Below are 14,647 nucleotides of genomic sequence, written 5' to 3'. Positions count from 1 at the left end.
CAGCATGAAAACTCGCTTATTCACTTTAGCACGCGCCTCACAGTATATGTACTGTACTATACTGAAAATTTTTAACTACAATTTTAAATAATAAAAAATAAAACTCAAAGCAACTGCAAAGATAATGTACAACTATGTTATGCATAGCACATTGCCTGTTCTAAGGGGAAGCATGTGAGCATCTCAGTTTATACAAAAAGCAGGACGTAACTATATAGTTCTCAGTGCATCCTGGTGAAGGCAATTTTTACCTTCAGCTTTTTTGAAAATTTATTATAAGCTAGATGCTAATCAGAAAATATTTTGTATTTTTAAAATTTCTTTCATACATGGTAAAGACTTATTTTATTATTTCCCCAAATAGTGGTTTAAGCATCATACAAAGTTAAATTTCAATAGCATACAGATATTTATGATTTTTGTATGAAAAATGTAAGGAAATTTGTTCAAAACCTATGGTTATACTCATTTTCTTTTTTACCACAAACATATTTATAAATGAAAATGTAGCATCACCATAAACAGCTGAAGCTAGACTATCTACAGACAAAATTAGCAACGAATCTGATGCACTGTAAATTCAAGTCCTCAGGACAACAAAAGTGATTAAGCAAGACCTCAAGTAACAATGTTAATGCCATTTACAAAGGAAAAAACTGATACAAAAACATTCAAAACCTGAACATCACTTGGCATGTAAGGGAAAAAAAATCAAATTAGCTGAAAGGTTCATAAACACAAGGTCTTATTTACATTACACAAAGCTCAGGTGTTAGCCTTAAACATAACTTTCAAAATACCTTCAAATATATCCAAACTCAGATCACTTTTGCTGATTTGCTGCAGTACAAATCATGTGCAACATCTTTTTTTTTTCAAGACAAAACAAGTCTTCAAACAATACTGCAAGTACATCACTAAACACCATGAGCTCTATCTGAAGGGATTTCTTTAGGAAGAACAGATTTTTCCCCCATCTCTTGGTAATTTAAATTTCTTGCCTGCTCTTATATTTTCTTTTGTAAATTTTTTTATTTGTTTCAAAATCACAAATCAATGTGAGCCACCTATCACATAATAACCAGGATGATCACACACTCCACTGGTGATTACAAAAACGAAACCAGCAGTGTTTCTCTCATTGATTCAATTCCTTTCATACAAAGATCTCAAAAGTATTTTCTACATCATAAATCCTTCTAAATTTTCCAACCACTGCAAATTTCCTGGTAAATTTTAAAAGCTCACTAGGTGTCATATGAAGAGATTTCTCAAAGTATTCAAGTCAAAATATTTGTTCCAGGACCAGTAAAAAGTTTCTCCAAATTTTCTTTTTTATAAAAATAGATGCTTTTTTTAAACCCACATCAAAGAGGCTCTTATCTCTTTGGCAAGGTACTGCTTTACGAAAAGTTCTCCAGTATTCTTACAATAAGCGTTTATAATGTAGCCCCCCCTTCCCCAACCCAAATCATAATTACAAAATAAATACTGTTTTTAACTTCATAAATAAAAATGTAAACTTCCAAAATACTTTTCTTAGACATAACAGCAATGCTTTAAATGTAAACCAAACACAAAGCTAACCAGAAAAAAGGAAAAAAAGGGGGGAAAAAAGACACAACCAACTGAAGAAATACAACACAAAGCCTCAATATTTACTCACAGGTTCAAGGCAGTTATGTAAAAAGAAAAGAAATGTCTTCCCTTAGCTGAAACACTTTAAAAGTTCCACCTTCTTCAAAGAAGGCAATAGAATGCAATGTGACAGGTAAAAACCCTGTACCTCTTGTCCATATTCAAACATAAAAGATATTTAAGAAGTTTTAATTCAAATACTAGCAATAAAAAATCTCACATATTTCTTAGGATGCTAAGTAGTCATTTTATCCCCATCTCAACACTGACTTACAAAGACATTTACTAATGTATAAAGTTTCTCTTAACTTGCCTTTGTTGTATAGTTTTCATATATAAATGGACTGAGGACAAGAGCTCATTAGGCTTTGTGCGTTTTATTTGTCTTAAAGGAGACCTGCAGTACTCTGTCTCCTAGACGGTATCCATTGAGGCTAGCTATTGCCATGGCAGCCTCATCATAGTTTGTCATAGTCACAAATCCAAAACCTTTGCACTTATTGGTGTTAAAGTCACGGATGACCTTCACGTTGGTGACAGCTCCAAAAGGCCCAAACATTTGCCACAGGATACTTTCATCAGCATCAGGAGCCAGGTTGTACACAAATATGCACCACCCTGTTCCAGGGTGCCCAGGGATATTAATTCCAGCCAAACTGGTCATTCCATCAATGGTCATTGGAGAAAACCTACTAAACAAAATAGGAAACACACACACACACACACACACACATACACAAAACAGAAACAGAAGTTGGTTACAGCAATGGACTTACTTCTTTTCCCCTTTGCATTCCCAAGAATTTCAGCAATTTGTCTCCCTCAACAGATACAACTATTTGATGTTTCAACCAAGGTCTATGTGTGGCTTGCAGTAACATGCTATACTACTAAGGTATTAGTAAGTTATTAAATGGTCATTATTTGCTGCACTGAATAATATTAGCTACAATGGCATATATACTTAAAACTGGCTTCATGAATTAAGCAGGACTGGGTGTAGAAAAACCAACACATACATAAAATCATGCTATAACGTCGCAATGCAATATGAAAAAATAATAATCATGGGTTTTTAAACAACCAGGTGGCATCCAGTAGTATAAAAATATCCCATAAACCATCCGTGCTTCAACAGACAACTTTTCATTAGGTTGTACATGCAAAATAAAACCCAACACAAACTTATGAGGGTGGAAATATCACTCCCCAAATCAAAGAAACTAATCGTTCGTGGGAAGGAATTATGAGTATCATGAACCTCTATCATTACCTCTTTACTCCATAAGCCATATTGAGCAGATTGTCCAACCTGCAAAACACACATTTAGCAAGCTTCAGTTTTTAATTTTTCCCCTTGATGTTCAAGAAAGCTGGGCTCATTACTGCCACCTTCTGAGGGGATATTTGCACAGTATTTATATGTGAAATCTCAAAACAGTCTTTTCACATTCCTGAGAGAATGGGTACCCACTGCCATAAGACACTAGCTATCCCACTAGATAAAGTGTGTGTTCCCCTCCACAAAGCCAGTGCAGGGGAAACAGTGGTAGTGATTATCTGAGGAAACTACTCAGACAGGAAACATGGGGGTTCTGGAATTATTAACATTGGTTCTCGCCAGGCAAATTCTAAGCGCTCCACCTGTACTGAGAGGTACTTTATACTATTATAAAATTACAATTTTTAATTTTTAAAACTCTAGTGGGTCCAAGGCACACAGGGCTAGTAAAAATGATGGCATTAATATTCAGGCTGCAGCTTACTGAATTTTTTACATTTCCCATTATTTCCCAATTATCAAGGAATCAGAGTTACTGTATAGACAAAGAATCTTATAGACAACTTGGCTAACCCTCTCCTTTCTCGGATATACTAAGGTAGAATCTTATAGACAACTTGGCTAACCCTCTCCTTTCTCGGATATACTAAGGTCCAGAAAAGGTAAGAAAAAAGACCCACTGTAACAATGCTGGGACCTCAGATTCTGAGGCTGCTGCTGTATTTACACTGTTATGGGACGTGTAGCCCTACTCAGTTTCAAGAAATTAGGCAAGAAATATATCAACTTGAATGTTCCTTAAAAATTTTAATAGAAGGTGACTGGGCTAAGTCCATCCTTTCCCAATTACATAAATGAGATTGGTTTTATAGCATTCGATTCTGTTTTATTAGTTTCAAAAAGATACCTAAGAGATCCCATGTTTCTAGAGTTTATCAATAGATTATATTTCTTCTAATTATAGAAGGCAGATGTGTTCTAATACATAATCATAGAACCACACCCTCATCTGTCACAATACTCAGTACTCTCCAAATGTAGCCAGGGTGGGCAGAAGGGTCCTTTTAACACCCGTTAAAGGTAAGTCTGAAAAAACTACCAACCTTGTTGTCTAACCTGTGGCACAACTTGGAACACACATGAAAAGTAATTTCTTCTAGTTTTATAAAAGCCAAACATCTCTTCTGGTCTTTCAAAATTGGAAGAATGTTCTTTGCGCATCCCTACCCCCAGTCTGCACTGGGAAATTATAAAAATGAAAAATAAAGTACTGAATGCAAAGTGAAAGGAAACAACAAATCACAGTGACAAAGTGACAAAGGCTCCGTGTGTGTGTGTCTGTCTGTCTGCCTTTCATGTACCACTAAGCACAGAGCACAGACTTGAGTCATTACAGTTTTATAACAAATATCTTGTGACTGAATAAAGGTAAGAGTTTATCAAGATATCATCAACTATTTAATTATATAATGAAAACTACTAGGAGAAGTAGGCAAGCCTGTTCACACATGCAAGTGATACAGTGGCACATGTGTGAAGAGTACGTATGTGGGAGGGTTTCATGTTGTGCAGAGGTGACAAGAGGTGTTATCCCTTTACCTTCAAGAATAAAAGTCACAAATAACCCCAAAAGATGAACACAAATTAGTATCACTAATCAGTAAGTTATCTGAAACAGAAAATTTCATCAAATTGCTGAAATGATCAATACAGAATGGATCATTTGGCATATGATAAATGTAGAACAAAACAGCATATTACTATCTCTGTCCAAAGTGCTGAAAGACCAGAATTCAGAGGCACTTATCAATTCACTCAAAATAAAGTTACACTACCTACATCAACTGTGTCCAGGTAGACTCTTGTGCTTTCCAACCAAATACTTTAGGAATACAACCAAAAATCCAGTGAAAAAATTTCATTAACAAAGATATCAATATTTTTTATAGCAGAGTAGAAACCAAACGTGCCCCAGAACTGAGGGACAGATGTCTCAATTCCCCAGCTCCAACTCATCCTTGAAAGCTGCAGGATAGATTTTGAGATATTTACACTAGGCTCTCTGAGGACCCTCCCAAAGGGTCTCATATTTTCCCTACCTTTGAAATTCTGTACGATACTATCATCTTCAGTGAATTCATTGAATTCTTCACTTGCCTCCCTTTTAAGTCCTCTGGAATTTAAAGCAAGTCATCTACCCTCTTCTGTCCTTCTGCCCCTATCACCAGGAAGAGTAAGAAGGAATACAGGATCCAGAACACATGGGCCACAATGCTCAAACTCTTGTCTACTTGGAGCTGAGCCAAGTTTCCTTTGCTCTCTCAGTGCTGCATATCCACATTTACCCAGGGAGCTCAAAGAAAGCGGTGGGTCTTCACGTGCATGGGTATTGTGCAGACCAAGTCTATTAGCAGTCAGAAAACTATAAACTAGGCAGTTATAAGAGAAAAAGTTATAATACCTTGGACATAAGGACCACTGCAATTGTATGTCCTTGCTGGATCTGTCCATAGCTCAAGGACATCTTTTATATATGGTCATTTTAAAATGCAAGTCAATTTTTTTTTTTTGTACCAGGGATCGAACTTGGTTCTTTCCGCTTGTGAGGCAGGCGGCGGAACCACTGAGTTAAATCCCGGCCCGCAAGTCAATTTTTAAGTGAAGACCAAAGTATTAGCCTCCAGAATGACCAGGGAGGGGGAGTGCCTGGGAGTGGAAGTGTATGATGATCGACTATACTATGCTAAGTATTAAACAGTGCATAAAAAAAAAAAAAAATATATATATATATATATATATATATATATAACACACATACATACACTATTTAAAAATAACCACCTAGCAGAGATAGTTTGTTACTATGCTGAGCTTCAGGCCCCGGGGATCTCGGCTCTGCAATCAGTCTCTATGCATCACATGCTTCCCAAAGAAAGACTGAGCAATCCTCAGAGGTGATAAAGAGCACTCTCACCTGTTCTTTAGCCTGGACACAATCCACTTCACATGTAACAAGTTAAGGGGATTTGCAGGATTAAACTGGACAAACTAGCTCTAACTAAAATAATCTTCATGTTTAAAAAAAAGTAGCTTTAAAAGGATTCCAGTGAGGGGAACATCAAGTTGAGGATGACAGTAAAGAAAACTCAAGAGAGCTAATCATTTCTCCTCCTCCTAGGTACAAGCCACTATACGAGGTCAAGCACAAGATAACGCAGAATGTCTCATGTGAAATCAGGAAATTCAAAATTATCAACATATTACTCATCTTGCTTTAAAGGTATATTATTTACTAAAATATTAGATAAATGAAATCTAAAGACAGTTGGTATGATAATTAGGAATACATCTGATATATTGTGTATCTTTATTCAATCTCATTTTCTATGCTTGATTATTATACAGACTTTAGCCCATATGTATGCATAAGTTATAAAAATACACACTGGAGGTATTGTACAAATGTATTTCTATTAACAGGAATACACTTCACATGATTTACCAGGCAATATTTTGCACAAAACCCTACATTAGGTAATCATCCCTGTTCGAAAGCTATGTGTCTATAAAGAATAAAAACAAGGTACTTGCCTAATTTTCAAAAAGTTTAACTGACTATGGTGGGGCACATTCAAGTACAGGGGAAATGAGAAATTAAAGTCAGAAATAAAAATACATGGAAAGTCTACTAATGAGAAAGAATAAAACTGACTCCTACAAATAATTACCAAAACCTCTCCAAGTCACTGACCAACACTTGCTTTGAAGTTAAACAAGATCAACTTCCTCCTTAACCAATTAAACAGTATCATCTGTCTTCTAAGAATGAGGAAAATTATTCAAAAAGCCTGATATCGGTTTATTCCAAAAGAAAACTGTGATAACACAACCATCAATACGCCTTAAATGAAACAACTGCTGATTTAAACAGCCCTTTAAAAATGCATAAAGGTTCCTAAAAGCAGGCACACAGGCCATTCGACTAGATAACATTCAGTAAAATTAAACCTGCTCCAAAAGAATATGAAAATTTATGGCCTAAAGTTTAATCCAGATATCATATCCCAAGAATACACTAAATGGCCCTGAATTACACTATCCACCCAAATAACAAAAAAGATTCTTACTTTGAAAACCGGAGTCAATTAAGAACTATCAGATCAACAGTGCTCATGTTAAAATAATTATCTGATTACTAATACAAGCTGAGTGAACCATAAATCTTACAAGTTCACTTTTAAATATAATTCTTATTATATGAATTTTATTTTTTAACTTTAAAAGATATGAAGATACTTCATAAATATTAAAATTGACTATTATTCCAATACTTAAACTTGGATTCTCTGATCTGAACTCCCAAGGTATTATAACAACATAAAAATACACAGGAATTTTCTAAATGCGTGCTGGAAGGTGACAAACTCAAAACTAAGAGCATTAAATACAGCACAAATACTAGGGGCCAGGGATTTAGCTCAGTGGCACCACACCTGCCTTGCAACCGTAAGGTCCTGAGTTCAATCCCCAGTACCAGGAAAAAAATTTTTTTTTAATTTTAAAGAAAATTAAATAAAACACAAATACTAGGAATGAAATATTTGTGCAGGGAAATAGACCTGAACTACAGAAAAAGAGCAAAATAACAAAACACTCCTCCTTAATTCGAGGGTCTTTGTAAATTGAAAGGTGGTTCCATCTTTATTCCAGGTAATGACAGCCAAGTTAAAAAATATTTAAAGAGGGCCAAGGATTTAGCTTGGTGCTTCCGCCACCTGCCTCGCAAGTGCAAGGACCCAAGTTCAATCCCTGGTACCCCAAAAAAAAAAAAAAAATTTAAAGAAAAGCACCAATCATACATCAGATTAAAGGTGAACTCTAGGAATAAAGAAATCAGTTTTCCAACACCCAATCTATATCAAACACCTCCACTGAGCACACTGACTAGTTCATATGTAGCTATCTGGATAGAGCCTAAGGGAAGAACAGAACTTGGGCAAAGCTGAAAACAGTCAGCAACCTGAAGGGAGAACAATCATCATCCCCATTCTCTATATCTAGATTTCCCTTACAACTGATACCACTTATTTTCATCTTTCAAAATTTCTTTAAAAGTCACAGAAAAATTTCTAAGTTTCTTCTTATTGATAAAACTTTTAGTAGTTAAAAACTCACAATGGGCAGAATCGCCTTTGAAGGCTTTATCCCATCAGAAATAAAAACTGCAGGGCCTCTGAGAAGAGGAGCTAATGGACTGAGATGATAACTGCAGTCATCACCAAACCTGCAGGAGTCACCTACAGGCCCTGACATTTTAATAATCAGGCATTTGCCTGAATTCTGTCTTTGGAGCCCTCTAGCTTGATCTTCGTCAAAATTCAATCCTGATTCTACCAAATGCTGCTTTACATAATAACTACCATAAGATAAAAACGCAGCCTAACTTGGAAAAACAAAAACTTACTAAGAATTTAAACTAATAATTTTCTAGTAACAGAAAACTGAGTTAACTAGATAGGCTGCTTAGAAAACACCTATAAAATTACCTTGAGCCTGTCTGTCCTATATATAGAGTTCACCAAATACATACATACATATATATATATATATATATATACATATATATATATTTCAAGAAAAGAAAAATAGTATGAGTTTTTCCAACAGATGGTATTACTTTCATATGGGGGACCCTAGAGGATGTCATATATCACAGAAAACCCACTACACTGGTGGACCTTAGAGGAGAGATTGAAGATGCATGTGCAGCAATCTCAAAGACCAAGATTACCCAAGCAGAGGTTCACCATACTAATAAATGTCTGGAAGATAATGGCCACTACTTTGAGTACCTCATGTAACTGTAGAGGTCAAAGGTAACTTGTATTAATCTCTTATGATATCTCAATAAATTTTGTATTAAAATATTTATACAAGTTTTTCTTTTCCTGAAGTGTGCACACATTTTTGGTGGAGTGTGTGTGTGTGTGTGTGTGTGTGTGTGTGTGTGTAGATATATATGAAAGATACCACAGGGGAAACCTACAGGCTAGGGTAGAAGCAACATAAGGTTTCTTTCTCCACAATGGCAAGCATCAAGCAGACCCATGCATCTCTCCTCTGGTCCAACTGCCACTACTATCCACCAAAGTCGATGGTAACACACATTTCTATTTTACTAAGGTGTTTTTTCCACAAAGTTACAGCAGCAAATCTCAATCAACTGGTGACACAGTTACCCTGTTCAAAGGTAGCATCTCTTTTCTTAGGGCAAAAGGCAACTTAAGTAGAAATTCAACATGGTGTTTATGACAAGTTTCTTTCTCATATCTGAAGTAGAACACTTGAGTAGTTTTTACAGGAGACATTCTGTACATGTGCTGCCGAAGCGAGCACAACAGGAGACATTCTGAATGATTTATCGCCACTCTCTTTAGCATCTTAATAACCCAATGAAAAAATGCGCATGATTTAATCTAGAAAACAGAATTCTTCCATCTTTTTAGGTTAAATTCATGATTATTATTTCAGTAATTGTTCTATCTCAGGAAGGAAAGAAATAAAGTTGATACACACTTGTAATAAAAAGAAAAATGAGTGTAGGGGTTAGATAACATTATAGTGGCAGTATAATGTCAAAAAAAGGACATTTTTAAGTGTCTTGAAAAAAAAACTGAATGACTTGTTTACGAAACCAAAAACTTTTGGAGTTCTGTTTAACTTCTTAAAGTCAATATTCTCACATGCAGGTTAGGGGTGTTTTCTATGACTCCTGATTTGGTTGTTACTCCAAGATTAGACTAAAACTTAAAAAGTTGTAATCTGTATACCTGTCAATAATACAATAGGGTATAAATGATAAAAATCTCTAAAGTTAAAACAAATCATTTTAAAATGACTCCAACTTTCCTCATGCTTTTCAAAAATTTTTAAAAATTTATGTAGAAGGAATTTATATTAATGTCTTTGTTATAAAAACAATTGAAATTCAGTATTTCTTGATCTGTCTTAAAGCAAGTGTAATACTTTTAATTATAAAATAACATGAAGGATTATTTTTATAAAATTATTTTTTCTATCAATTATCTACTTAGGCATTTATTTATGTATCTGAATGGATATTCACTCTTTCACTAGTTAATATATATTCAGAAAGTAGGGGTAATACAGTGTCTGGTAAATGTTAATGCTTATTTCTAGGAGCTGGGGTCACTGATGTTACTGTAAAGGGAGATGATTCATATGTGCAATTGCTTATGGAAATAAAGATTACACCAAATTTTAAAAAAATAATATAGAGTGTGTTCTTTGTGCTAATCTCACAGTCATTCTACAGACTATGCAGAGGACAGTAAATTACCACATACAGGCCAAATCAACACTGCCACCAGCTGCTGTATGACCCAAGAGCTAAAAATGGCTTTTATATTTTTAAAGACTTGTTAAAAAGGACCCAGATGCACACACCATTACCCATAAAGCCTAAAATATTTATTACTGTATGATCCTTTACGGAGAATGTTTGCCAACTGCTAAACTATAAGAAACAACAAAGGGAGGGAGGAATCTATTTGTAGAAAATTATTGTATTCACAAAGGTTATATATCTTTAATGGAGATAAATATATATATATATAAAGATTTTTTTCTCTGTGCCCATAAAAAAGAAAGAAAACAACAATAATGCCAAAAGCAAGCCAGAGATCCTTTTGATAAAAGTACTGGACAGTAAACCTCAGCATTCTCTTTCAGTTTAGTAGTTGGGCACAAGAACTGGACCAGACTTACCTAAAACGCTGTGCCTGCTGAGCTAGCGGTCCTGGATACCTTCTGTTTGGAGACTGGTACAGCTGGGAAAGGATGGCCTGATTGGTTTTTTGGCTTGGATTATTAGCAAACTTTACAGTGATTGGCTCTGTGGCACCAGGAGGTTTCTGGCCATTTAAGCCTTTGATAGCTTCTTCTGCCTCAATCCGCTTGTCAAATCGAATAAACCCTACACCCCTTGATATGCCTATGGTAGGTTTGAGTAAAGATTTGGGAAAGGGAGTGGAAAGGGAGGGGAAGGAGAGAAGAAAGGATAAATTAATTTTTCCTTCTCAGGAACATCTTTTTACCCACATACAGCATTTGCCACAAAAATCATATTAGGAGGAAAGTTTTACCTTACCAATTCAGCCTAGAATCAGAATTTTGCATTTTTAAATGCATGAAATCACCTATACAATCTGGCCACTCATTACCACATGCCTTCCAAAAAGCCAAGAAAGTACAACTTTTTATGTCCATGTTTTTTCCATATTTCCTTTCTCTCTCCCTCCCATACACTCTCTAACAATAACAACAGCACACCTGAATTCCATTTTTTAAATTGTGCTGTTGGACAAGCATCCTAGAAAAGAGGGGCACAGTAGCTCCTCTCCTTATAATAAGAACAGAAACAGAGATTTGCTTAAAAAGCTTTTTAAAAGATGCTAAAATATATGCACTGTGGTAGAAAGATATATTTCAGCAAAAATTTTAAATAATATATACAGCTTAATAATATACAGTATAGGTCTTTTAAGAAAGAATGCCTGAAGCGTCTTTTCTGGATCTCTGCAGCTCCCCCATGCTTCTAACAAACTATACTTTATATTAGAGAATATTATATGAAGATAAAGAGGTAAAAGACCTAGATTTCAGAAATAAGTAAAAAAATACAGCATCAAAGCTTTCTGGCCTCTGCAGCATTGCTCATAAGTATAGAAGGCCATAGGAGCCAGGGATTTAGCTCAGTGGCTTAGCCGCCTGCTGCACAAGGGCAAGGACTCAAGTTCGATCCCTGGTACCAAAAAAAAAAAAAAAAGTACAGAAGGTCATTCCATGTCTATATTCTCCCCACTTTAAAAGACAAGAATAGCAAAGCATAGGGATGGACAAAAACCTTTCTACTTATGAGAAAAAGCAATAGAAAACACAGTTCATTCTATTTAATTAGCATGAACAGGCTAAGTGTAGTATGGCCATAGCTGGTCACCATAAGATACACAGTTGCAAGGAAATGCTTCCTCGCCAAGCAAACAGATATTAAAAGCACCAATGTGAGACCAGTAGGTAGAACAGTATAGATGATTTAGAGTATTTCAATGAAGAAAAGGAGGAATTACTGAGAAAAGGCACTAGATAATCATGATTTAGACGAACTTTAAAACGAAAGGTCTATTTGCCTTATAATTGATACTATATAAGGTCAATGGCTCAGATTTTTCTGAAGTAGATAAAGCATTTTCCATATGTGCTTAATCTCAGATAGTCCCTGTTACTTTACCTTTCGTATTTACGCTAAATCCACTGCACATTACCACATGATGGATGAATAAACAATATTGCAGGGTTTCATATTTTCATTTCAGGTAAAGGAGTAAGCTTTCCTTGAAAGCCAAAAGTATTAAGATGAAATGATAGTAAGTATATCCACTCATTTATCTATTAGCTCCCATTAAAAACTTATAATGCCTAAGACTTAGCTGTTCCACTAGGGAAGCATTAGATTTGTGATGAAATGGCCTCTACACAGGCTGAGTCACCCAAAAGAGTAATCCTAAAACTTGAGTGTGCATCAGAATAACCTGAAAGTAAAAAATGGCCCCTCTCAGAAATTTATTGTGCAGGTTTTGGGTGGGCTCCAAGAATATGCAAGTCTAGCAAGGTTCCAAACGGATGCTCACACTGCAGGTGCAGGACCATACTTGAGAATCACTGACTAAACCACAAGGTGGTGAGCTAAGTCCACCTGTGATCCCACACGCTCAGGACAAACTGCCAGTTAAGAGAAGAGATGGCCTTTCTGTAACACAGATGAAGTCTACTCTCAATTCACCAAGTTCTAAGAATACACAGATTTAAAAGTTGAATGATATCAATAAAATAAAAGCATTTCTGTTGATTTGAACAAATTTTGTCTAGATTGTTACCCTTGGGTTTCTATTTAATCCTGTTAGCCTCTGTCATCTAACAAAGTGTAATAGATGTACAAGGAAGATTATGAAATAATGTAGCTAAAACCATATTTTATGTACTCTTATTTAACTAACTTTTCTCATGACAGCAAAATCTATAGGCCACTCTTCCAGGCACGTATATAGTGGCAGATACCTCTCTTCCTAGAACTCGAAGGGTGGTACTTTCTATGAAGTTAATCAATAACACACAGAGGAAAACTCTGATCAAATTCAGATCAACTAAATTAATCTACATCTGAAAATTAAAAACTTGGTCTAATGTTATTCTAGGGTTAATCTGTTTTCTTTTTTAAAAAAATTCACATAGTGCAATCTATATGATCTCAATGTGGCTGCTTGGGAATATGACACTACAGGTGATTTTTCTACCTCCTTACCATGTTTTTCTATTTTTAAAATGTTTCTAAAAGAGTATCACTTTTACAACATAAAAATGTATCTGTACCGTGTTTTTAAAATCCATTGTCAAATCTATATTGCCAGTTTTCCTTTAACTGAAAGCTTTGGCGGAAGTGCTCCCACACACAAAAAATATTTTAATAAATATTGTATTCTTTCTGTTAATTTGGTTAAAAGTTATGTTAGACATAAAATAATTGGGTTTTTTTGGTACTGGGGATCGAACTCGGGTCCTTGCGCTTACAAGGCAGGCGGCAGAACCACTGAGCTAAATCCCTGGCCCTAAAATAAATTTTTAACATTTAAAAAATTTTGTACTTTTACATATGCCTAAACAGCACAGCATGGACCTGGAAAACAACTTCAGCAGCAAGTACCAGTGTGGATATAGTGTAATCCTCCCTTGAAGAACTAGTTGTATACTGATGCATTAAATTTTGCTTTTTACAAAAATAAGATTGTTTATTAGTACTTTATAAAGAAGATGGGTTTTTTTCACACAAAGACTTGAAAATGAAGATTACTGCACCTATAAATTTATTATAAGCCATGAAACAGGCTTCAAACCTGCACCTTCAGGTTGGAAATGACTCAAGTTTGCTCACTACACTCCACAATTTACTTTTGTCTATGCAAATTTATAAACAATTTCAGCAGAAAATCCCATTTTCTGGCCAACATATACTTTGATGTGTTACAGAGGCAAGACTGCAGTATGGGAAGACAGAATATTTCACAATCTGCCAGTCAAAATGAGCACTGTCCAGAACCATTGCCTACTTACCAGTAACCTGGTCAACAAGAATACGAGAAGTAATAATGCGTCCATATTGTGAAAACAGCTGTTCCAACTCCTTCTGGGTCATTGTCTTTGGAAGCCCACTGACATATAAGTTTGCATCTCTGATAGAAGCTGAACTTGGGCGAGCATAGGAAACCTGGAAAAGGGGAATACAATTAAGTACACATGCACACTCAAATCACGTCCTCTCAGAAACTGAAAGACTATCTCAGTAACTTTTTCATAAGGAGACTTTAACAAACACTGATACCAGTGTAGTCTGGTATTAAATGCTTTACTCATTTCTCGGGAAGTTCTAGATGAATGTGAAATGCCATTCTTCTGGGTGGAGAGGAAAGGGGCATTCGATCCTGGAGGGTTTATAAATTCTCAAACAGACCAGCTGTGCATACAGCACAGTACCACTCAGAGTGATAGGCTGTCCTTAATGCAGCCAACCCTGGGGAACAATCATTCCAAGCTTAAGCTAAATTCACTGGACACATTTTTACGCCTTGTTTTCCAGCCTTTCCCATCTCCAGC

At 35.6% G+C, this 14,647-nt stretch overlaps 1 protein-coding gene across 31 annotated transcripts in view; it reads right to left on the bottom strand.

Annotated features, from left to right (window-relative positions):
• Positions 1–505: 505 nt before the first annotated feature.
• Elavl2 (ELAV like RNA binding protein 2) overlaps positions 506–14,647 on the bottom strand; it is a 176,477-nt gene continuing 162,335 nt past the window's right edge. For 22 of the 31 annotated variants that reach the window (XM_087183830.1, XM_087183832.1, XM_021252929.2 and 19 more), the window contains 4 exons: positions 14,108–14,261; positions 10,709–10,934; positions 2,912–2,950; positions 506–2,330 (listed from right to left, as the gene is read on the bottom strand). In XM_087183830.1, coding sequence (XP_087039956.1) covers positions 2,000–2,330; positions 2,912–2,950; positions 10,709–10,934; positions 14,108–14,261 — 750 coding nt within the window. In that variant the 3' untranslated portion in view covers positions 506–1,999. The remainder of the gene's footprint in view (positions 2,331–2,911; positions 2,951–10,708; positions 10,935–14,107; positions 14,262–14,647) is intronic. The other 9 variants (XM_087183835.1, XM_087183834.1, XM_087183840.1 and 6 more) reach the window with 3 other exon arrangements.

Source organism: Heterocephalus glaber, unplaced genomic scaffold, assembly GCF_053883595.1.
Source record: "Heterocephalus glaber isolate CG9 unplaced genomic scaffold, H.glaber_assembly_v1.0 deba00001481, whole genome shotgun sequence".
NCBI classification, from domain to species: Eukaryota; Metazoa; Chordata; class Mammalia; order Rodentia; family Bathyergidae; genus Heterocephalus; species Heterocephalus glaber.
The sequence above is the reverse complement of the archived record's forward strand: the minus strand, read 5'-3'. Positions and strand labels throughout refer to the sequence as shown.